This window comes from Balaenoptera ricei, chromosome 15 (assembly GCF_028023285.1).
Source record: "Balaenoptera ricei isolate mBalRic1 chromosome 15, mBalRic1.hap2, whole genome shotgun sequence".
In the NCBI taxonomy this organism is placed as follows: domain Eukaryota; kingdom Metazoa; phylum Chordata; class Mammalia; order Artiodactyla; family Balaenopteridae; genus Balaenoptera; species Balaenoptera ricei.
Genome location: NC_082653.1, coordinates 49,838,900 through 49,861,980, shown reverse-complemented (window position 1 = coordinate 49,861,980; position 23,081 = coordinate 49,838,900). Strand labels below are relative to the sequence as shown.

The following is a 23,081-nucleotide window of genomic DNA, read 5'->3' as shown; positions in this document are numbered from 1 at the left end:
CCTTTTTGTACCTGTCCTTGGCCGCACTGATGTCATCCTGCAGAAACTGGGCTTCGATCTGAAGGCGCAGGTTACTCAGCAGGGCTTCATCTGCCTCCTGCAGTGAGAGGCATCGACTCTGAGGGGCCGCGGGGGGCGGGGGGCGGAGAGCACGGGCGTGCGTGTGACATCGGCCGGGGCCTTACCAAAATGCAGACTTGTTTGCTGGGTCTGGGAGGGCGTCTGAGATTCTGCATTTCTAGCCAAGCACTGGGTTAGCCCATTGGTCCTGGTCTAGAATAGTAGTTCTCAGCCGAGAGTGATTTTGCCCCCAAGGGGACATTTGGCACAATCTCGAGGGTTTTTTAATTGTCACCACTTGGCGGGGGCGGGCCGGGGCAGGGGCGGGCGGGGGGTGTGTTACTACCGGCATCTAGTGGGTTGCAGCCACCGATGCTGCTAAACATCCTACAATACTTAGGACAACCCCACACAACAAAGAATTCTCCAGTCCGAAGTGTCAATAGTGCCAGGGTTGAGAAGCCTTTATCTAGAAAGATCAGGGAGAAAGAGTATATTTATATACTGATAACCTTAAAATTTAAGTTACATCTATATTTGTTCTATATCCTATCATCAGTGAGTTGAGTTTCTAAGACTAAGAAACAGTTTTCCCTTAACACTGAAACCTTTATTTTAGAATGAAGCTAGACTAACACAACACTGTAAATCAACCACACTCCAATAAAAATTAAAAATAAACAAATAAAATAGAATGAAGCTAGACCCCTATCTTACCATTCACAAAAATGAACTCTAAATGGATTAAAGATTTAAATAATTTAATACTGAAACAAAAACTCCAAGAAGAAAACAGGAAAAAATCTCCCTGACATGGGCGTTGGCAATGATTTTTTTGGACATGACACCTAAAGCACAAGCAACGAAATCAAAAATTAACAAGTGAGACTACATCAAACTCAAAAAAAGCTGTGCACAGAAACCATCAACGAAGTGAAAAGACAACCTATGGGATAGGAAACCTTAATTTTAATAATTTTCTCCCAAGGACTGTTGACACCTTGAGGCCATGTATCTTCAACATAAAATTCATGTTTTAGCATGATTGCTGTGGTGAATAGTGTTTGTTCCTTTCAAGTTGGAAATGACACTTAGGACAGAAGATTGAATGTTCTCAACAAACTTTTTGATAATTCACCAACTTTTATCTCATTGATCTTTTTTTTCAATAAATTTATTTATTTTATTTATTTATTATTTTTGGCTGCGTTGGGTCTTCGTTGCTGCACGTGGGTTTCTCTTGTTGCGGAGCACGGGCTCTAGGCACATAGGCTTCAGTAGTTGTGGCACACAGGCTCAGTAGTTGTGGCTCTTGGGCTTTAGAGCGCAGGCTCACTAGTTGTGGTGCACGGGCTTAGTTGCTCCGCAGCATGTGGGATCTTCCCGGACCAGGGCTCAAACCCATGTCCCTTGCATTGGCAGGTGGATTCTTAACCACTGCACCACCAGGGAAGCCCATATCTCATTGATCTTGTTTGGATCAACCAAATAGGTATGAGTAAGTGTTTGTGCTCTTCATAAGATAGTGCTGTGATGTCTGGAACTGACTTAAATACTTCAACAGTTCAGCGAGATGTTACAGGTCCAAGTTCCTTGCCCCTGCTGCCATGCCCACCTGCCAATACCTGAGGGCCTGCTAAGTGAATTTTTACTGACTTCCTAATGACTTGCTAAAAAGCATGATGAACGTTAGCAATGGGCTCTCACTGACAGAGGTAGAAATGTGGTTTGCTAAAATATTTAAGATACTCCCTACCACTGCGTGAACAGTGTTAAGACAGTCAAGGTATGTGGACAGGCCAAGATATTTTGAGACACACGCCATCCTGGTACTAATAGCGTTTAGGTTCCAGGGAGGCATTAGGCCTGCACTCTTCGGAAAGGCACTTGATTCCTTATAATCGTTCCTGTAAAAGACCGCTGGTGTAGGGAGATATGATTGTCTGATGCTGACAGCAAGGATACCAGAATCCTGACCCTATTGTATCACCTGCCGTGAATGAGCTTTTCATGCAAAGTGTTGCCTTAGCACCTAAAACAGCAGAGATCTGGGACTGCATGGAGCCTGGAGAAGAGGCTGTATGAACCTTAGGGGACTGCATCAGAATAAAGGCTTATTTAATAAATATCCATTCACGTGAATTTGGTCTGAAACTTCAGCCAGATTGTCAGGGATCGGCTAACCCTCACCCAACTCAAACCTCAAAATAGGTACTCAAAATGGGTAAACTATTTTACCTACCCAAGAGAACTTCAGAGTTTATCTTAAAGAACTTAAGAGTTGTGCTCGATCAGATTGATCAATTTGCAATAGTTAGCAATGTACCTTCACACATGCCTTTTGTGTAGGTTTATGCAAGCAAAAATTAAATAAGTTGGGACTACTCTGGTGGTGCAGTGGTTAAAAATCCGCCTGACAATGCAGGGGACACAGGTTCGATCCCTGGTCTGGGAAGATCCCATATGCTGCGGAGCAACTAAGTCCGCGAGCTACAACTACTGAGCCCACGCGCCACAACTACTGAGCCCACGCGCCACAACTACTGAAGCCCCCGCGCCTAGAGCCCATGCTCCACAACAAGAGAAGCCACTGCAATGAGAAGCCCGTGCACTACAATGAAAAGTAGCCCCCGCTCGCCGCAACTAGAGAAAGCCTGCGCACAGCAACAAAGACCCAATGCAGCCAAAATAATAATAATAATAAAAAAAATTATTTTAATTAAATGTTATTCTAATACAGCGTTGTCCAACCCTCAGGCATAATTTTAAATTTCTTAGTAGCCCCATCAAATAAAAGAAACGGGTGAAATTAATTTTAACAATATATTTTATTTCACCCAATATACCCAAAATCTTATTTTATCATGTCATCAACATTTTAAAAGCTATTGATGAGATATTTTCCTTTTTTCCAGGCTAGGTCTTTGAAACCTAGTATGTATTTCACACTCACAACACATCACATCGATGTGAACTCTGCATTTTGACCCCTCCCCAGCCTCACATGGCTAGTGGCCCCTGCGCTGGACACGGAAGGTCTAGAGGACTGATTTTAGACACGTGGACCATCTTGTCTCCCTCAGTGTCTCCTGCTCTAGGGGGAATCCCACAGCCCTTTCAGCCTCTAATTTCCGGTTACCAAATCCTTTCCCCTGAAGACTCTGAAATCCCTTCATGGATACCAAGGATGCCAACACTGGGCAAACAGGTGGGGAGGGAAGAAGGGAAGGACCCCAAGACCCAGAGCCGGTTCCTCACTCGCAGCCCCTGGACTCTCCTGCACGCTTTCCCCGAGGTGCCGCCCACTTCTCAGCCCTGGAGCTGGGCCTCCGCTGTCCAGGCTCAGCTGCCCAGCATGTGCGAAAATCACACCCTTTAAGGGACCCACCCATGGTCTGAAGTATTATTTTTAAATCAGAAGTAAAAGAATGAACCAAATTATTAAAAGGGATGCATGTCTCCAGGTACAGGGCTCTGAACTAAAATAATGTGAAATCCGTCTTTGGGTGTTTTAGCTTCTGGGCTCATTCTTTTGATAAATGAGTTAACCAGTTGCTGACTTTTGATACGCTCTGCCTTCAGGAGTTTACCATCCTGGGGGCTTAATGATGGGTCCTCAAATCCTGTGTCACAGGGATGGTCACACAGAGTACAATGAAAACACAACAGTATTGTCCTTGTTTCAAGACCTGTGCTGCCCGACTCCCCCCCCCAGCCCCCGGGAGAGCAGAGCATTACTGATACTCTTGTGCAAACGCCCCAGGGAAGGTGGGGGGCCCCTTGGAGGTCCTGGTGAATGGCTTTCTGAGTTACTCAGGACTGTCACATAAGCCTGGGGAAGCCCCTTCATGAGAGACATGGTGAAGGAAAGAAAGCCTGGGTGTCTTTCCAGCAGTGGGAAAGGGCTGAGGAACCAGATAGATCCTGGGTAATTTACAGGCCTTGGGAAGGACAGAAACCAGGGCAGTCCCAGCAATCTAAGCAGCTGGGGTCCAGGGCACTGCCCTTGGGATGACCCAGCTCCAAAGGCATTCATCTCTGCCCCCAGAAGGCACATCTCTGAGAGAGAGCTGCGATTGGCCCACATGGTCACATGACTGTCGTCTTGCCGACAATCCTCCTAGGACCACACTGACCGGAAGGAAAATCAGCCCCACCCCCTTGAGGCACGGTGGTTCCTTGTGAAAGTGATTCTCAGCTCTGGGGATGGGACACTGCTGAGTGGGTGTGGCTAAATCCGGGGCAGAGGCGAGGCAGTGCTGGGTGGAGACCTGAGTTTCACCTTCACCTTCGGGATGCTTTCCTACTCGCCCCACTCTCGGCCCCTCAAGACTGCTGAGGATGGAATGGGGCAGGGAATTCTCAAACATCTTAATTTTTACCAAAAATTCATCCACAATTGATACACAATTACCGGAGCTGAAAAACTGAAAATGAGGTTTCAAGGACCTTTTGTGTCATTACTTATAAAGGGATCGAACACTCAAGATTTTAGAAATAGAAGGGATCCTGGGACTTCCCTGGTTGCGCAGTGGTTAAGACTCCATGCTCCCAATGCAGGAGGCCCGGGTTCGATCTGTGGTCGGGGAACTAGATCCCACATGCATGCCGCAGCTAAGAATTCACATGCCACAACTAAGGAGCCCTCGAGCCGCAACTAAGACCCGGTGCAACCAAATTAATTAAAAAAAAAAAAATAGAAGGGACCCTAAAGGTCATTGGTCCTCAAACTTTTTAAAGCCACATGTGTCATCCTTCAAACAAAATATCCCAGGGAAGCCAACATACAGAAGGAAAGCAGAGATGTGCTTCTTGAAGGACATGACGGGGGGACAGGAACGCCGATCGGCTGGCAACCCTCTTCCCTCAGAGGCCCTTCAGCAAATCCACGGAACCCGAGGACTCTGACAAACGCAGCTCAGAAACTGGAGTCTCACCTCACGGATGGGGAGATATCGCACCAGTGGGCCGTTCAGCTAGTGAACAGAGGTTAACTGGAGATAATGGGAATGCGATCTTCCCTCTACTAGCCAGGAGTTGAGGGCTGAGTGCTGACCCTGTCCTGCAAGGTGCTTGCTGTCTGTCCCCCACCTCCCTCTCAGGGTCAAGCCAAACAACCACTCTTAGGTCCCATCCGCCAACCTTTAAAAGAGTGATAGTAACAGGCCAGCCCACATCCGTCCTTAAAAGAGAGAGTAACCAGATGCTCTGCAAGCACATTCTCTTGGTTTGAAGACAATCATCTGATAAATTGCCCGGGAAAACTCCCAAAGGTGAGTAGCTGCCGCTGGAATGTGCAGTTGCTGATACGGGGAGAAGAATTCGTTTGGAAGTGTTTTCTTTTGTTTGCACTAGAACTCAGAAATGTGTAGACGCTTGTGTTTTTATTATGCTTTTGGATGCTGTCAGCTGCATTTTCAAAAGCTCCACCAGCCGAAGCGTCTAGATTTTTCCAAATCGAGACTCTGGGCCAATATTCTAATTTTAGAAAACACTCCAGCCCTGATACTGTGTATGTTTTCATCTAGGCCAGTGGTTCTCAAAGTGTGGTCCCTGGACCACACCATCTGGAAATGAATAGGAACGTAAAAAATCTGGTGGATCCCAGAACTACCGGATCAGAATTTCTGGGGTAGAGGCCCAGGAATCTGTGTTTTAACACGCCCTCCAGGTGACGCTGATGCACAGGAAGTTCCAGAACCGCTGGCCTAGACGATTTTTGAGAAAGTAACTGAAGAAATAACTAGAGCCCAATATACCCTTGAAAAATCAGCCTTGCCAACCCAGTCACAGAGATGCTGGAAATCCATTAAAAACCCAACTGTCTGTATCCACACGCAGCCCCAAATCCAGCCCAACTAAAAAAATAAACAAAAACCAAAAATACCAACTGCTAAAGAATGGGTATTCAAATTCATTAAGATTTCTAGTTAATTAGGGTTTGATTTAAAAAAACACCTACTTCAATCCTGGACGCCAAAAACCTTTCCAAAAATGTTAGAGTTGCTTTCCTTCCAGGGCTCACGCTGACCTGGAGGAACTGGGCACGTCCCTCCACCCTCCACCTTCCCTCTTCCCACCACCTCGCCTTCCTCGACTCCACTCTCACCCTCTGCATCCTTCCTCACGCTTCCTCTGCCTTCTGTTCTTCCAGCCGCCCACCGCCAGCCTCCTCCTAAACTCTTCTTCCCCAGATGGCTCTCCTCTTCTCCAGAAGTTCATTTCCAGCCTCAGAGGAATTCCTGGACGTATGAAGGCTAGTAGCCCTGAAATCAAAAGCTTCGTGCCCCATCCTTTCACCCCCTGAACTCCCCTGCCTCTTGCTCCTTTCCAGACACGTTTAAGATACACGACTTACACGGAAAAGCACATACGGCAGCTTTAGGTATTTCCTAAAATTGTTTTCTGGTGAAAGCATTCGACTAGCACCTACATCATTTTCAAATTGGCGATATACATAATGAGTCCTAGAGATTAGCCAAACCCAAATATTTTAAAGTCATCAGTTCTAGGGACTTCCCTGCTGGTCCAGTGGTTAAGACTCTGTGCTCCCAACGCAGGGGACCCAGGTTCAATCCCTGGTCAGGGAACTAGATACCACATACTACAACTAAAGTTCCTGCGTGCTGCAACTAAAGTTCCTGCATGCTGCAACTAAAGACCTGGCTCAGCCAAAATAAATAAATACTTTTTTTTAAAAAAAAAGTCATCAGTTCTAATAACTTTTAATGGAGTATAATCTGTAAAAATACTGAATCACTATGTTGTACACCTGAAACTAATATAATAGTGGGAACCAACTATACTTCAATAAAAAATTAAGAATAATAAACAAAAAAAAATGTTAATGGACAAAGATAAAATAAAAGTCACCAGGAATGCTTACCACATCCAAAGGCTGAAAATCTGAATAACTTTGGCCCGAGTATGTAAGTAGTATGTTGAGGAATCTATTTCATTTCAAAGTGCATAGCGAGGAGTGGCTTGCTTTAACTTATCTGGCTGTTAAAAATACAGGCACTCTGTTCTGGAGGTTTAATTACATGGGCAGTATACATAGATGGCAGCTTTATGAACATGGTGGCAACCAGTCCTGTCCATACATTGTGATGTTTTCCAAGCCAGATTCAAAGACTGGGTCAGAGATTCCTAGTGTACCCCATTTCACACGGCCACACCCAGGGATCAATCCCTTCCAAAGGGACCAAAGGAAACGGACATTAGGCTGCGTTGACAGTAAAAACCCAGTTGATGTGATGTCTGTAGATATTCAAAGCTTTGTCAACTAAAATCAATGATATGACCGACAGCCAACAAGATGTGAATTCTACTGTACCATTTCACCTCCTTCTTCTCCAGTGACCGTCTCAGTGGACAGAGAACCTGAAGGTCCAGCTGGCTGACCCTTGAGGGGCTGTCTTAATGTGAGTTTTCAGAAGCAGACCCCGAGGCAGGGACTGGGAAGGGGTCCCTTATTTGAGAGGTAATCCCAGGAGCACCGGAAGGGGTGGGGTAGTGACACAGGGAAAAGAACAAAGCCAATAAAGGTGTGGAATGAGCGGGTTCCCACTGTGGGCAATGGGCTCAGTCCTGCTGGGGACCCCCCCAGGAGACTGGGAAACTCACCTCTGAACTGTCGGGACGAGGGGTGGGCCAGCCAGGGACTCAGCCACCCCCTCCTGTCCCCCAGTGGCTGAGGGTCGCCCCTGGGGTGCTAATGCCCACACTTCTGGACCGTGCCCCCTGCGACTGCAGATGTTCCCAAGCCAGACGGATGCAGGAAGCTGCCAGCGGGCCCAGCATCTCTATGTGACATTGAGGGCGGCCTGGGGGGATGGACAGGGCACCAACATCTAGTGGGAAGTGGCCATCTTCACCCAGAGACTCCGGCTCTGTGTCTATCTCCTGAGAGACAGCGGTTCCCTGACCGTCCTTGGGAGGGAAAGAACGAGCCATGGACCCAGAGCACCTCGCTCTTGCCCACACCTGCCGCGGGTGGGCTGTGGGTCTCTGAAGTCGTTTAGCCTCAGCAAGGGTGAGTTCTCCCCTGACAGAGGGGCGATCGGACCGGGTCATCTGAGGGTAAAATAAACAAAATCCAAAAGGCTGTTCCGAGGCTCCCGTGAGCTAGTGCAGGGACCTCCCGATTCACTGTATTTGCATCCTGTGTCTGTGATTTCCGCTACATCCAAAATCTTCTACTATTACTCACCCCGTATTTTTTTCAAATTGATTCATGTTTATTGACATGCATTTAAAAAGAAACTTATTTTTTTAATGTCACCTGCTCTAGAGAAAAGGTAGTCATAAAAATAAATTCACAGCTATGAAAAAGCTGTCCCTCCGTGCACTTCCACTCCTCCAGGGGTACGCGGCCCTTCCCGAGAAAACTAAGCTGGCATCCATCACATCATATGACCTGTAATAACAACTGTAACAGGCAGGTCACGTGCATTATTATGTCATTTAACTCTCACCAGGCATGCAGACAGACACCTGCTCCTCTGGTGGTGGGAACTAGCATTGCTCCCATTTTCCAGACGGAGAAGCTGAGTCTCAGAGAGATGAAGCCTCACAGATACTGAGCGACAGCGTGAAGGGTCCTGCTAGCAGGCTGCCCTCCTGTTCTGGATGGCACAGTCCTTGTGGGGAGAAATGTCTTTCCCTGGACCCGGGATCAGCCACGCCGATGCCTGTGCTGCCCCCGCCCGCATGCTTGGTCCCATCTTTCCCCAGAACCTTCGTAACGTTCTCACGGGACTCATACCCCAATCGTCCACACGCTACATCACAGTATGACGGGGGGAAATGGTGGGATGCCTTTCCCTTATTTTTCATTTTCTTTCTACTGTCTTATTTTTCTACCGGGAATAGGCATTGCTTTTGTAGTAAGAGAGGAAAAAAAAAAACCAGAGATTTGAGCTTGTTTTTAAATCCAGTGTCACTTGCCACCAAAGGTAAAAAAGAAGGACTAAGTTCTTTCTCTCTCTTCTTCAGGGAATGCCCAGGATGGCACCATGTGAGCAACAACCTTAGGGCCCAGTCCAGAGAGAGCCCTGCTTGCAGGGAGGGCAAATAGTCACAAAGCAAAACGAGGTGGTGCTGCGGAGGGGCTGAACTGGCACCTAAAGGTGAAGGGTGTCAGGTGCCCCTGTTCCTGAAGGCCTCGGCCAATAGACAAGACGGTGGCCCCACCTGACAGCCTGGAATCGCCACCAAAAACACAAATGGGGGTGAGCCACAAGTGTCAGCTGAAAGCTGGGTGAGGTCAAATGCTAATAAGGCCCCAATCCTCAGACTTCCAGCAGGCCTTGGGTCCTTGCAACCCAGCTCAGCACACGGCCAGTCATGAGCTGTGGGCTTAGGGCTTCCCTGCAGGACCCCCTCCCCGCCATCTCTGTGCTCACCTCTGTGTGCCCATCTGTTCCACTGGCCTGAGACAGTCCAGCTTCTAACAATCGACCTGCGTAATTACTGACAGCATCTCCTTCACACAGTGTCCCGAGTTGGACAATACGTTAGATGCTCACAGAAATATCATACAGTCAGTAACATACACAAAGCAAAATTCAGTGTCCCTAGAGTGTAGTTCTGACTTTCCCACCGACTAGCGGAATAATCCTAGACAACAGACGTTGGACGAAGCCAGGAAATTAGTGGCAAACATTCCGAGCTAACCCTGAGCTAACCCTGACCGTCTGAAGTTGCCTGGGGTTCCATGTGGAGAAGAATCTTATTTTTTTTTTCATTTATTTTATTGAAATATAGTTCATTTACAATGTTGTGTTAATTTCTGCTGTACAGCAAAGTGATTCGGTTATACACATATATACATTCTTTTTCACATTCTTTCATGGTTTATCACAGGATATTGAATACAGTTCCCTGTGCTCTACAGTAGGACCTTGTTGTTTATCCATCCTATATATACTAGTTTGCATCTGCTAACCCCAAACTCCCAATCCATCCCTCCACCACCACCCCCCTCCCCCTTGGCAACCACAAGTCAGTTCTCTATGTCTGTGAGTCCGTTTCTGTTTCATAGATAGGTTCATTTGTGTCATATTTTAGATTCCACATACAAGCAATATCATATGATATTTGTCTTTCCCTTTCTGACTTACTTCACTGAGTATGATAATCTCTAGGTCCATCCGTGTTGCTGCAACTGGCATTATTTCATTCTTTTTTATAGCTGAGTAGTATTCTGTTGTATATAAATACCACATCTTCTTTATCCATTCATCTATCGATGGATACTTAGGTTGTTTCCATGTCTTGGTTATTGTAAATAGTGCTGCTATGAACAATGGGGTGCATGTATCTTTTTGAATAAGAGTTTTGTCCGGATGTATGCCCAGGAGTGGGATTGCTGGATCATATGGCAACCAGGTGGAGAAGAATCTTAAGGCCACATTTGGGCGCAGCAGGGAAGGGTGATGGATTTTATCAGCAATGAGGTTAGGGGTGGGGAATGGGGAAGGGGGAAGGCAGCCAGGTACACTGAACAAGCAACCCTTCAAATAACCAGTTCCCATAGGTCCTTCCCCTCTGACATCTGAGCTCTGAAATAATCAGAAAAGGATAATGCTTATAGCTCTTTGCCATCCCTGGTTTTGTCCAACCTCTGTGGTCCACAGTTATTCTGCTATCTGGTAGTCAAGTTCTCCTGGCTACAGGAGAAAATCCAATCAGTTAGGATGGTGATGGAGGATCCAAAGAAGGAAACTGCCCCTGCGAAGAACAACTACACCCAACCTCTGCAGGAGGGTCTCCAGCAAGAAGCTAAGAATCCTGGAGCCTCGCACATGGCGACTGTTCATGTTTCAAGAGTGAGGAGCTTGAGGGTAAAAGGAAATTTCATCCTCTATTCTCTTGAGACTTTCTCTGGGGAGGAGTAATCTCAAGACTCTTAGCCAACAGGATAAGGTAGCATTGCATCCAAATAACCACTGCCCAGAGCAAGTTCCCTCCTAAGTTTGGTGCAAACAACAGCCAGTCTCTGTAACGCTGGCCCATTTTGATAGCCAAGCAAACCAATGAGCTTAACCATCTAGGGATCTCTCACGAGCTCATTTAGCTTATGGTAGAGGAGTGTGTGTGGGTGTGTGCATTCACTCACAAAGATTTAGTTGAAATTACAAAGTCAAGAAGGAGAGTGACACACAGACATAGAGAACAGACTTGTGGTTGCCAAGGGGGAGGGTGGTGGGGGAGAGATGGATTGGGAGTTTGGGGTTAGCAGATGCAAACTAGTGTATATAGGATGGATAAACAACAAGGTCCTACTGTAGAGCGCAGGGAACTATATTCAATATCCTGTGATAAACCATAATGGAAAAGAATATGAAAAAGAATGTATATATGTGCATAACTGAATCACTTTGCTGTACAGCAGAAATTAACACAACATTGTAAATCAACTATACCTCATTAAAATAAATTTTTTAAGAAAGAAGGAGAATGACAGCAAAAGAAATAGGGAAATCCTGAAAGAACACAAAGAGGCAGTGTGTGAAACAATCATTCAGCCATTTAGCTCAACTTTGTCGTGAATCTATTCAAACCCAAGGACGGGCTCAGCTCACCTTGTTTAGCCGTTTGAGCATTTCTTTCAGCAGCAGCTGACACTCACACTCATTTTCATACCTGCAGATGGGACACAGAAGGGAGAGTTGGGCAGCTTCCGTGATCTGGTACGTGTGGTCACACAATCAGCACTCAATTAACCTGAGTCCTACCCCCTCTCATTAAGGGAAGCAGGAGCTGATGCTGCATTTCGGAGCCACTCCTTCCCAACCTTCTCCACATCACGGCACACGTAGGAAGTGCCGCCAGTGGCACCATAGATGGAGCAGGAGTCTCCCAGCCCGGAGTCCCAGCCCCAACCCCCCAGCGCCCCCTCCCAGCCACCCAAAGATGCAGGAATCAGATCCCAGCACACCTGTACCCCAAGTGCAGCGGCAGCACAGAGACTGGGAGGCTGTACTAACGATCTATTACATCAAACACCACTAACCTGACCTGGTCCGGATACCCTATCCTATTGTATTTATCATCATGTGTCAGCTTTTCTGGATTACGCCATTTAATCCTCACAAAACCCTGGAATACAGCAGTTCCTGTTACTCCCTCATGAAAGATGAGGAAACCGAGGTTGAGAAACTGGCCCGAGGCCTCCGCAGGTGCTCCTGGCACTTCACCTGCATCTGTGAGGCCTTGCCCTGCACACCAAGGGCCTCCTGTGGGGTGGCAGGCAGGGCAGGCTGGACGGGTCAGAGAGTCAGTGCCCCTGGGAGCAGCCTGCAAGCTCTGACGGGGCGAGTGGGTACGTACACACCCCGGCTCCCTGGCCCTCAGCTGGGACCACTGAGGTGTGCTCTCCACCCCGCAGGTGGCCTCCAGTGGCCATGCAGGTAACTTGCCGGATGATGCACTCAGTGTTGGCTCCTTCCCTTCCTGCCTGACCTCCTTACTCCCCAGCTGGTGCTCCCTGATGCCACCTCCCAAATAAGCGACTTTCTCAGGCTCGGCTTCAAGGACTCCAAACTAAGAGAGGGGTGCAGGACTCAGATGTGAGTCTGACAACAAAACTGTGTCCTGACAGCCACACCATGCTGCCTGGGTAGAGCAGGGACACCCTCAAGGTTAAACATACACAAGATTAATAAAGCAGCAGATACTAGGAGCAGGTGTATTTTTTTCTCCTAGTCGACTTCTTCCCTGGACTTCTAAAAAATGGTAAAGATCAAGGAAGCAGAGAGACCCCAGAAATCATTCTGGTCAGAACGAGTTTCCTTCTAGGGGGAATTTCACCCCCTGAAGAAAAAGAGAAAGCCCCTTCCCAAATGACCCCTGACCTCTTTCCCTGCAAGCTGCCCCCAATATCCATTCGAATAGGACTTAGAGCCCGTCATGTTTGGTCGCCACAGGGCTGCCTAGAAGGGAGACTGCATTTCCCAGCCTTCCTTGCAGCTTAGTGTGGTCCTGACCAATGGGATGTAAGCATGTCTGTGGCCCCTTCCAGGTATCTTCGGTAAGAGATGGTGTAGGTGTGTCCTTCTGCATCCCTTCCTCCTGCCCCTGAAACATGGATACCACCTTCTTGAAGACCACACAGAGCCTTCTGGGCCTTGAATATTGTAGGGTGCCATACTAAACTGTTAGTCCAGACCTTACACAAGAAAGAAACACACTTCTGTTTGGATAAGCCAATGTCAATTTGGAGTTTACTTGTAGTTGAAACTAATCCTAATTAGCACTCAGCCCAACCCACAAAGCATCGCTTTCTGTGTCCCTGCACACCCATGCCACGGGTTCAAGTCAAGGACTTTAGACCGTGACAGGTGCTGGGAAACCATGCCTCAGAATTAAAAGTCTTGACCTCAGGGAAGAACATGAGGTATAGGAACGCTGTTCTAAGTGTTCCCAGTTCTAGAGCCACCTAAGCAGCTCAGCTATAACCAGTAAGCAAAATATATTTGCATCAGTTTTACTTTTCACACCAGGATGTCACATTTAACAGTTTCTTTTCTGTGTGGCTCTAATGGAGCCAGAAATGATGTTTTTTAATGGTTAATTAGCTTTAAGAATAAAACTGTTAACAAAATCTAATTTTCTCATTGCTTTTTCCTGCTAGAAACATCCAAGGATTTCTGTAGCTTAAAAACATATTTAATAAACAACATATTAATGTGATTTTCATGCTGTAGACAAGCCTAGATATTTTATTACAGACAAGTGATTTCATTATAAAGAATCCATTGTAAGAATTCATGATATATTCATATATTCATAGAAGTGAATATAAAAGTGAATTCATAAAGTGGAAAAAACCACTTTGGCTTCAATTACCTGATTGTTTTACAGGATTATTTTTGGTTTTCAGCAATTTGGATAATTGACTCTATTCATCATTGTATTTTGGTAGTTTTGTTTTTATTTGTATTTAGTTTTTATTTTATTTAGCCTTTGTTTGATGTGCTGAAGACCTGATTTTGAAATTATTCAACTATCCAGGTAAAGAACATGCCTAACAAGGCTGCATATACCTTCCTATTTCTGCATTAATTTCACCTGGTTCTGGCTAATCATCACCTCACCTCTGGAATTAAACCAAACTCGGTGCGTGTACCCATGCATGTAGATGGGTATGATTTTTATAATGATTTTCAAATCCCACTACCCAAGTTAAAACATCAAAACTTCTCCAAGGGGGCAATGGGAGGGAATAAATTAACGAGAATTATCAAATAAATCAGAGTCTGAAGGGTCGGCTCCACGATGGACATACAACTCAGAACCAGGTGAAAGCAGGAAGACTCAACACGGCCGCTCCTCCAGCGAGGGCTCCTGGGAGTCATGCTTGCCCAGCCAAATCACAGCTGCCTGTGGCCCAAGGACCAGGTAAAGGCCATTTGGGGATCTGAGTTATTCTGATGACCCATGGAACTGCCCTGGGTGTCAACCAGCATCCACTTCCATTTTCTTTAGGGAACATGAGCTTAATATGAATGAAGTCCTACCTTTGGGCCTCACTCCACAGGAGTCCAAGAACAGCTTCTCTCTAAGACACAGTGTTCTGGAAAGGGTATGGGCCTAGGGTGAAAAACCCAAGTTCAAGTCCTGCCACCCACAGGCCCTCTGCAAGCCTCAGTTTTCCCTTGAAGGGCCACAGGGATTTTTCAGGTGCCTTCTTCCAGCTGCAAACCTACTTCTGTGGATTAAAACCAGAAACAGGGACTTCCCTGGCGGTCCAGTGGTTAGGACTCCATGCTTCCACTGCAGGGGGCACGGGTTCGATCCCTGGTCGGGGAAATAAATCCCACATGTGCAATTTGGCCAAAAACAAAACAAAACAAAAACAAAAACCAGAAACAGAAGGACTGATGGGAATGGAATCGATGCTTATGATCTGATAAATATGCTCAGTATCCAATGCTGAATACCCTGCCCACGACTGGGGTTGAGAATGTGGAACTCAAACACAAAGCATGTTTGAAGAAAACCCTCTTTCTACCCTAGACCAGAGGTTCTCAAACCTGGCTGTTCACTGCAATCACCAGTGGAGCTCATTAAATATAAAAAACCTGGGCCCCACTTGAGGTCCAGGATGGGGCCTGCACATCTGTACTTTTAAATTAATTTATATAATTTTTAAACAGATAAATCTCTTACATGGTTAGAGAATTTTTTAAATGACAGAAAAAGGTAAAAGTCTCTCTCTCACCTCTGCTCCTACTTCCTTATCCCCATAGGTAACCAGCGGTATTAGGTTTTTGTGTGTGTGCTTGTGTCTTCTTTTTTCTTATGCAAGCAAAAAATCTCTACTCTGACCCCCATCTTTTTAAAATAGATGATAATAACACACTTTTTTCACAATTGCACAGTATTCCATTGCATGAATGAAGCACAATTTTATAACCTGACTCCTATTAACAGGCCTTCAGGTTGGTCCCAGGCCTTTGCTATTGCAGATCACACTGCAGTGAATATCTTGGTGGACATGCCCTTTGACACCTCCTGGAGTGAGTATCAGAGGGTAAATTCCCTGAAGTGCCCAGCTGAATCAAAGCGCACACCCATTTATCACCTGGAAAGATGCTGACAAATTGCTGAGCATCTTTTTTCTTTGAATAGCTTTTTGGGTGATTTTAACACATTATTTAGTCTGTCAAAAGGGGGGACATTGCCCAGGAGCAGGACCTCTGAAACTTCAAGGTCGTTAACTTAAACGACGAATCACCTAGGGGTCTTTTTCAGAGTCTGATTCAGGAGCTCTGGGGTGGGCCCAAGAGTCTCCATTTTTAACAAGATCCTGGGTGATGGCAATGCTGCTGGTGCACGGATCACACTCTGAGGGGCCAGACACTAGCAGGCACACGCTGAAGCAATGTCCAGGTGTCCGCTGTGATGCAGTGAAGGCCGTTAGACTTAGCACGCTCAAGACTTGAATTCCAGTCCCAGTGCAGCGATCCACCAGCTGAGGGACCCTGCCCCCAATCTCTACATTGTCTGAGCCTCAGTCTCCTCATCTGTAAACTGGGCGCAGTACCGTCTATAACAGGATGAGGCTGTGAGGATTAAATAACATCGACACGTCTCAGAAACACTGTGCCGAGCAGAAGGAGCCAGACACATAAGAATATGTCTAGAAGATTCCAGAACAGGCAATAGTAATCTATGGTGACAGAAATCAGAACGCTGGGTGCCTCTGCTTGCGGGGACTGGGGAGAGGGAACCAAAGGCTGGGAAAGGGCAGAAGGTAACTTTCTGGGGTAGAGGAATATCTGGCTTGTTTTCGTAGTTACATTGGTATCTATTAATACATTCGTCAAACTCATTGAGCTACGCACTTAAAATCTGTGCATTTCATTGCATGTAACTTATATCTAGACTCTAAAAGACATTAACAGCAAATTACACCATTTCATGCAAACCGTGACGTGCCACCAAAATGGAAGCTAGTCCTATCTTAGGGAGATGCAGCACGTGCGTGCCTCTGCCGGGATGAAGTCACCGGTCGCCTGGGCCCGGAGACGGCCCTCCTACCTCCGGCGGCAGCGCTATCCCGGCCCGCGCTGCCTCGTTACTCCCACGGCTGCGCTTACTTGCTTTGGAACTCGCAGAGGGCGCGCTGCGCCTCTGCGCCCTGGCGCTCCAACCGGTTGCGCTCGGCCGCCAAATCCCGGGCACGCTGGCGGTTGCCCTCGACGTGGCGGGCGAGGGCATCCTCGGAGCCGGCCAGCTCATCCAGGCGCTGGAAGGCGTCCAGCTGCCTCCGCAGGACGACGTGGCGCTGCTCGAGTGCCCGGGCCCGCTGGACGTGGGCGGCCACGCGCTCGCCGAGCCCCTGCAGCTGCGCTAGGCTCGGCGCGGCCGCCCGGCCCTCCACCAGGCTGTCCGGCTCGGTGGCGCGCGACGCCTCCTCGGCGCGCTCGTACTGCTCCTTGCGGGCCTGGAAGACGTAGCTGCGCCGGTACATGACTCCTCTGCGGGCGAGCGTGCAGCCGGCTCCCGGAGGCCCCTCGTCGAGACAGCAGCGCGCTAAATAAACATCGGAGGCCCCTGGCACGCCGCTGGGACGTTCCAGAGCCGATCAGCTGTTGCTCAGCGCTGCGCCCAGCCTCGGGCAGAACAAAAGAGCGGTCGGCCTGCTTTTGTGCGCTGGATTAGCGGCCCATACAGCTCTGGGGGTTGTAAGGTTACATTGGGCAATGTGGTTTTTGTTCCGTGATTGTTAAAGCCCGTTGTTTTATGAGTAAATGGAGGGTCAGGAGGACAGGAGAGGCATGCCTTTCTTTTGACTGGTTCCACTGGGAATTGTGAAGGAAGCCCAAGGGAGCTTGTTAAACTTGGACTAGTCGGAGAGCCCAAGGACCCCTGGCTTTGTCTTCTCTCTCTTTCAGTCAGGCTGTCAATGCCAGAACTGTTTAACAATACCATTTTCTTTTCTGATTACTTAAGCAATTCTTTTTCGTAATTGCAACATGACATTCAGGACCCCTCCTTATATTAGGGGTTCTTAACCGTGGATGCAAAATCAAATGGCACCTCTGGGTAAATTGTGAGGTGTATTGCAAGTAAGTTCTTACTGATACTTGTGCCTGTTTGTAACTAATCTCTTCTTTGTACAATACCTCAGAAAAGTTGTCCTTATTATAATATTATCCTGACTCTCATGGATTCTGAAAACCTTTCCAGAGTAGGAGATACAAGCAGAGCTCCATCAGGACATTGGCATAATCGATTCTTTGAACCAAAGAAAAAATTCTTAAAGATTTAATAAATTGGCCAATTCTCAATTACATAATATAAAGGAATTTTTGTTTTGCCACTATGTTTCATTTTAATTTGTATTATGGAAATAACAAAGCTAGGCTTTGACAAACTTAAAAGTAAATTGTGGGTGTTGAAAGAAATGAATAGCATCTGATGAGAATGCTCCTAAATATAAATATTTTGTCCTATCTCCAGTTTTAAAAATCATTATCAAAAGCCTGTTTTCATAAAAATAAGGATTAGCAGTGCCATATAATTAACTCTATGGATTGCACATAGTATACTACAAATTAAAGTCATAGTTATCAAAGATCAAGAAAATTACACAGATCTTTGTTGGTTTCTCAGAATTTATTTTTTTCTCCAAAAGGACTATGATAATGGATTCAGTCTGGAATGAATCTATGTAAGGGCCAAAGTTGTGCTGGCGGTGTGGTTATTATTCTATTTTGCTGTCTTAAGCCATTTAAAAATAGATTTTATGATCAAATCAAGGAGCATCAATGAGTATTTTCTAAGGTATGGCACACATATACCATGCTGATTGCATGGTAAATTGGTTTCAGGCTTCCTAGAGAGCAAAACCAACATAGGACAAGAATAATTTATAAAAAAATCATTCATTCCCTTTGACATCATGTATCAGTCAGCTATTGCTACAGAACAAAATGACCCCCAAACTAAGCAGCAGACAAGAAGCCTTTATCACTCTGTTCCAGGTCTGCAGCTCAGCTGGATAGCTCTCCTGCAAGCTGCAGGTCTTCTGATCAGCTGGTGCAGCTCTGCTCCAAATGTCTGTCATCCTCCTAGACCTAGCAGTGACAGAAGGACGAGAGCAAGCCCAGGCACACAAGATCGTTCCAAGCCCTTGTTGGCATCGCGTCCGCTAACATCCCATTAGTCAAAGCAAAGCCCACAGCCATAGCCTCAGTCAAGAGGCAGGGAAGAGGCATGGCTCACCGAAGGCCATGGCGAGGGTGTGGTGTGGAACTCTGTCACAATGGAGTGAAGCACTGGGACCAGCAACCCAGTCTACCACTCATAGAAATCCCGTTTGAGAAAAATAATAAACTTCTAGGAACATAACAAAAGAAACAATATTATTTCCTTTTAATCCAATGGAACAAACACTTAGAAAATATCTACTCACAAAGCATCATCTGGAAGAGTTAAATACTGAACAAGGTCAAGTCCCTACCTTTAAGGGGCAGGAGACAAATTCCTACTCAACGAATGACGACACAAGGAAATCTGGGATAAGTTCTAAAATAGAGATGGTAATAAAACGCTGTGGTTGTACCAAGGCGGCAGCAGGGAGCGGTGCGTGAGCAGGTAGGGAAGTTGGAATCCCAGGCAGAACAGCATGAACGAGGTGTGAGCCCAGTGCTCCCCAAACGTGGTGAGGCCAAATCGAGGTGGGCATGGCAAGAACGGTCCCACAAGGGTAAGTTCGAAGGCCTCCCATTAGTGGTAGTGGATTGAACGTGGGCATGATCTCTACTCCCTCCCCCAAGCCCCACCAAAAATGGCAGCAAAGAATGTTTTTAGATTAAAACTCCACAAAAATAAGGAAGAAAAGAATACAGTGGACAAGATAATGTCAACAAATTTTCAGGAGACTGACTTAGCACAGTGGAGAAAGCTAAGAAACCTAAGTGTCTCGGGGGGATGGGAGAGGAAAACAGCTGGTTCATGCAAGAGAATCTCAGAAATCTTAGGAATTGGATGTACCAGATATGGCAAAAGATGGAGGTGAAGGGTAGCATTACCGAGTCCAAGCTCGTACTGCTCACCACATGACAGGCCAATAAATAGAGAGGAGAGTTGTTGGGGGAACGAATAGCGACTTTATTCAGAAAGCCAGCAGCCCGAGAAGATGGTGGACTCGTGTCCCAAAGAACCATCTTCCCAAGTTAGAATTCAGGCTTCTTTTATACTAAAAGGGGAGGGAGGGTGGCTGGTTGTTGCAATCCTCTTGGTGCCGGAATCCTTTGTTCTTGCAGCTGTCCAGATAGGTCTGGTCACAATGCTCCTATAAAACTTCAACAAGTATTATTCTCCGTCTGCAACTTTTTATCTCTATATGAATGGAAAAGTGTTAATACCTTTAAAGGTCAGAGCCTTGAGAATGGGTTCTCCTGTGTATTTCAGGCTATAGGCAACATTCTTTTACAAAAGGTGCAGAGCCCGCATGACTAAGCCCCAGCAACAGGGCACAAAGGTTAGAGCTAAAGGAATAGATTCAATATGGAGTCAGGTTTGTTCTCTGTTACAGTAGAGCTGAAACACAGGAGGGTTGCCTGAGAGTCTGCATAGGAGCAGTTAGAATTTCAGATCTCCTACCCTACCCTGCACAGCAAGGCAACCACCCAACCCGCATCATGACAGGAGACTGGAAGTTATTCTCCAGTGAAATTGAACAAGAGAGGTCTTGAGTTCAAGTTGTCAGGCACAGCCAAGGGTAGAATGATGGCCAGTTGAAGCCGGTGGGAAAGAGAGGCAGCTGCAGGCAGTGGGAGGTGGGCCAGCAAGTCCATCTGGTCCCAGTATGGGCACTGGTAGAAGGGGGATAATCACTTACAGAACGAGGGTCACCATACTTCCCAGTTTACCTGAGACCATCCACGTTTACACCCTTTATCTCAGTGTAAGTGTAGGTGGCACCCACTCTCAAGAGTATCGTGGTTTGTCTGAGAAGGACACAACAAACATCTCATCCTGGCCCTGGATGCATAGCCTGAATCTAACCATATAAGGAAACATCCAGACAAACCCCAAATAAGGAACATTATTAATAAAAATAGATGGGAACAATGTTCTTTAAAATGTTAATATCATAAAAGACAGACATGTGGAAAGATTCCAGATTAAAGATGTGACATCCAAATGCAGTACTGATCCTAGACTGGATCCTGTGCTGGAGGAGAAAAGATGCTGTAAGATCATCACTAGATCCTTTGGCAAAATCGGAAGATGGACGATAGATTACACCTGTATCAATGTTAAATTTACTGAAGTTTATGACTACGCCAGTGTTAGGTAAAATAATATCTTTATTCTTAGAAAATAGCCTCTGGGGACTTCCCTGGTGGTCCAGTGGTTAAGAATCTGCCTTCCAATGCAGGGGACTCAGGTTTGATCCCTGGTCGGGAAACTAAGATCCCACGTACCGCAGGGCAGCTGAGCCCCGCACACCACAACTACTGAGCCTGCGCGCTCTGGAGCCCATGTGCCACAACTAGAGAGGAGCCCGAATGCCGCAACAGAAGATCCTGCGTGCCGCAACTAAGACCTGATGCAGCCAAATAAATAAATAAATATTAAAAAAGAAAAAGAAAAGAAAATATCCTCTGAACTATTTAGGGGTAAAATGCATGATGTATGTAACTTACCCTCAAATGATTTTTTAAAATTACATGTATAAATATATACATAAACATAAACATTAAAATGTATAGAAAGAGAAGGAAAATGGGGCATAATAATAACAACAGGTGAATCTGGGTAAAAGGTATGCGGGTGTTGTTTGTACCATTCTTACATAGTTTGAGATTATTTTCAAAAACATTTGTGAAAAGTGTGATCACCTTATATATTAAGCACTTTGCGGTGTAGACATCTAAGAAATATTACTTGCTTTACTTTACAGCCGACTAGCTACATAAAAGCAAAGAGAGGGAGAGGGACAGAGGGGAAATGGTTTAGTCAACTGTGCAAAAACAATAGGAGAAAATGGTCTATAACCATTGACCAATTTTACCCATGTGGAATATGTGATGACATAAGTGAAAAAGTTTATAACAAACATGAAGGGGAGCAGATAAAACAAAAAACCAGATGCATAGTGATTACAGTCATATAAAAACATACATATAATTAGAAATTAGTGTAATATGCCAGGTTTTATGTTCATCACATCTTTTTATTTCCATTTCAAGTTGTTTCAATACATGACACTTTTAAATTTTTTAATAACATTTTTGTCCACTGAAAAAATAGGCATAGATGGTTTGCCTTTTAGTCAATTTCATACTCTAGAGGTTTAAGCCTTCCCTTTCAGTTCAGATACATTCTGAGTTCGCTCTGGGCTTTTTATAGACATAAAGGGTAGTGAAGGGGTCCCTGCCGTCTACTAGCTGTGAGGCCTTGAACAATTCAGTTAACCTGTTTTCTGAAAAGATGGAATTGAGCTAAGGAATCTCTACCATCTTGCTGCTCGTTATGGGCTGAACTGTGTCCTCTAAAAATTGTGTCCCCCAATTCCTCAGAATGTGACTGTATTTGGAGACAGGGCCTTTGAAGAGGTAACTGAGATAAAATGAAGTCATGTGGTTTGGTCCTAAGAAACATGACTGGTGTCCTTATAAGAAGAGGAGATTAGGACACAGATAGGAGCAGAAGGGAAAACCACGCGAAGACACAAGGAAAAGACAGCCGTCTACAACAAGCCAAGGAGAGAGGCCTCAGAAGAAACCACCCTGACGACACCTTGATCTCGGACTTCTAGCCTCCAGAATTGTGAGAAAATAGACTTCTATCGCTTGAGCCACCCAGTCTGGGAAACTTTGTTGTGGTAGCGCTAGCAATCTAGTAGACTGTGCAAACATTCTGATCCTGCACGGTCTCCTATTACGGTCCATCCTTTCCCAGGACATACACATGTCTGCCACAAGAGGGCCACGCTGCCGTAAGAGTGCCTCCTGGCCCCCAGGGCCACTGCAGACAGCAGAGGGGGCAGCTGGGTGCACAGATGCACAGCTGGAAGCCTTGCCACCAAACTGGATCAACTCAAAAGGCGAGTCACTCTGGAAAGGCTCGTGTTGAGTAAGGTGGCCAGCAACCCCGGAGTGAAAGGGCAAACCTCTGACCACCCCCAATGCCGGCTCCCTTAGACTGGCCTCCCCATCAGCTGTAAAGCAGGCTTGGCTGCTCTGTAAGTGATGTCTCGACATAAAGGAAGAAACACACTCAAAAGCAAGGCTCTCTCTCCAACTGCACACACGTTGTGGACGCTGAAGGCCTTCTGGAATGTGAAGCCATAGATTCACTCACTATCAAAGCCAGGAGGGCACTCAGTATCCACCTGCTTTTCTCAGGGTCCAATACAGTAACCGAAGCAAATATCAAATTTGATGACAGACGTATTTCTTGTAGTTTTTGACTGATGGGGCCAACAAAAGGCATAACAACTAAATGCAGTGCATGATCCTGAATAGGATTCTAGACCAGAAAAAACAAAC

General features: G+C 46.2%; 1 protein-coding gene across 5 annotated transcripts in view; it reads right to left on the bottom strand.

Annotated features, from left to right (window-relative positions):
- The window catches only part of BFSP1 (beaded filament structural protein 1), a 66,770-nt gene that overhangs the window by 20,736 nt on the left and 22,953 nt on the right, over nt 1-23,081 (bottom strand). For 4 of the 5 annotated variants that reach the window (XM_059896581.1, XM_059896585.1, XM_059896583.1 and 1 more), the window contains 2 exons: nt 11,649-11,709; nt 2-97 (listed from right to left, as the gene is read on the bottom strand). In XM_059896581.1, the coding sequence (XP_059752564.1) occupies nt 2-97; nt 11,649-11,669 (117 nt within the window). In that variant the 5' untranslated portion in view covers nt 11,670-11,709. The remainder of the gene's footprint in view (nt 1; nt 98-11,648; nt 11,710-23,081) is intronic. The other variant, XM_059896584.1, reaches the window with a different exon arrangement.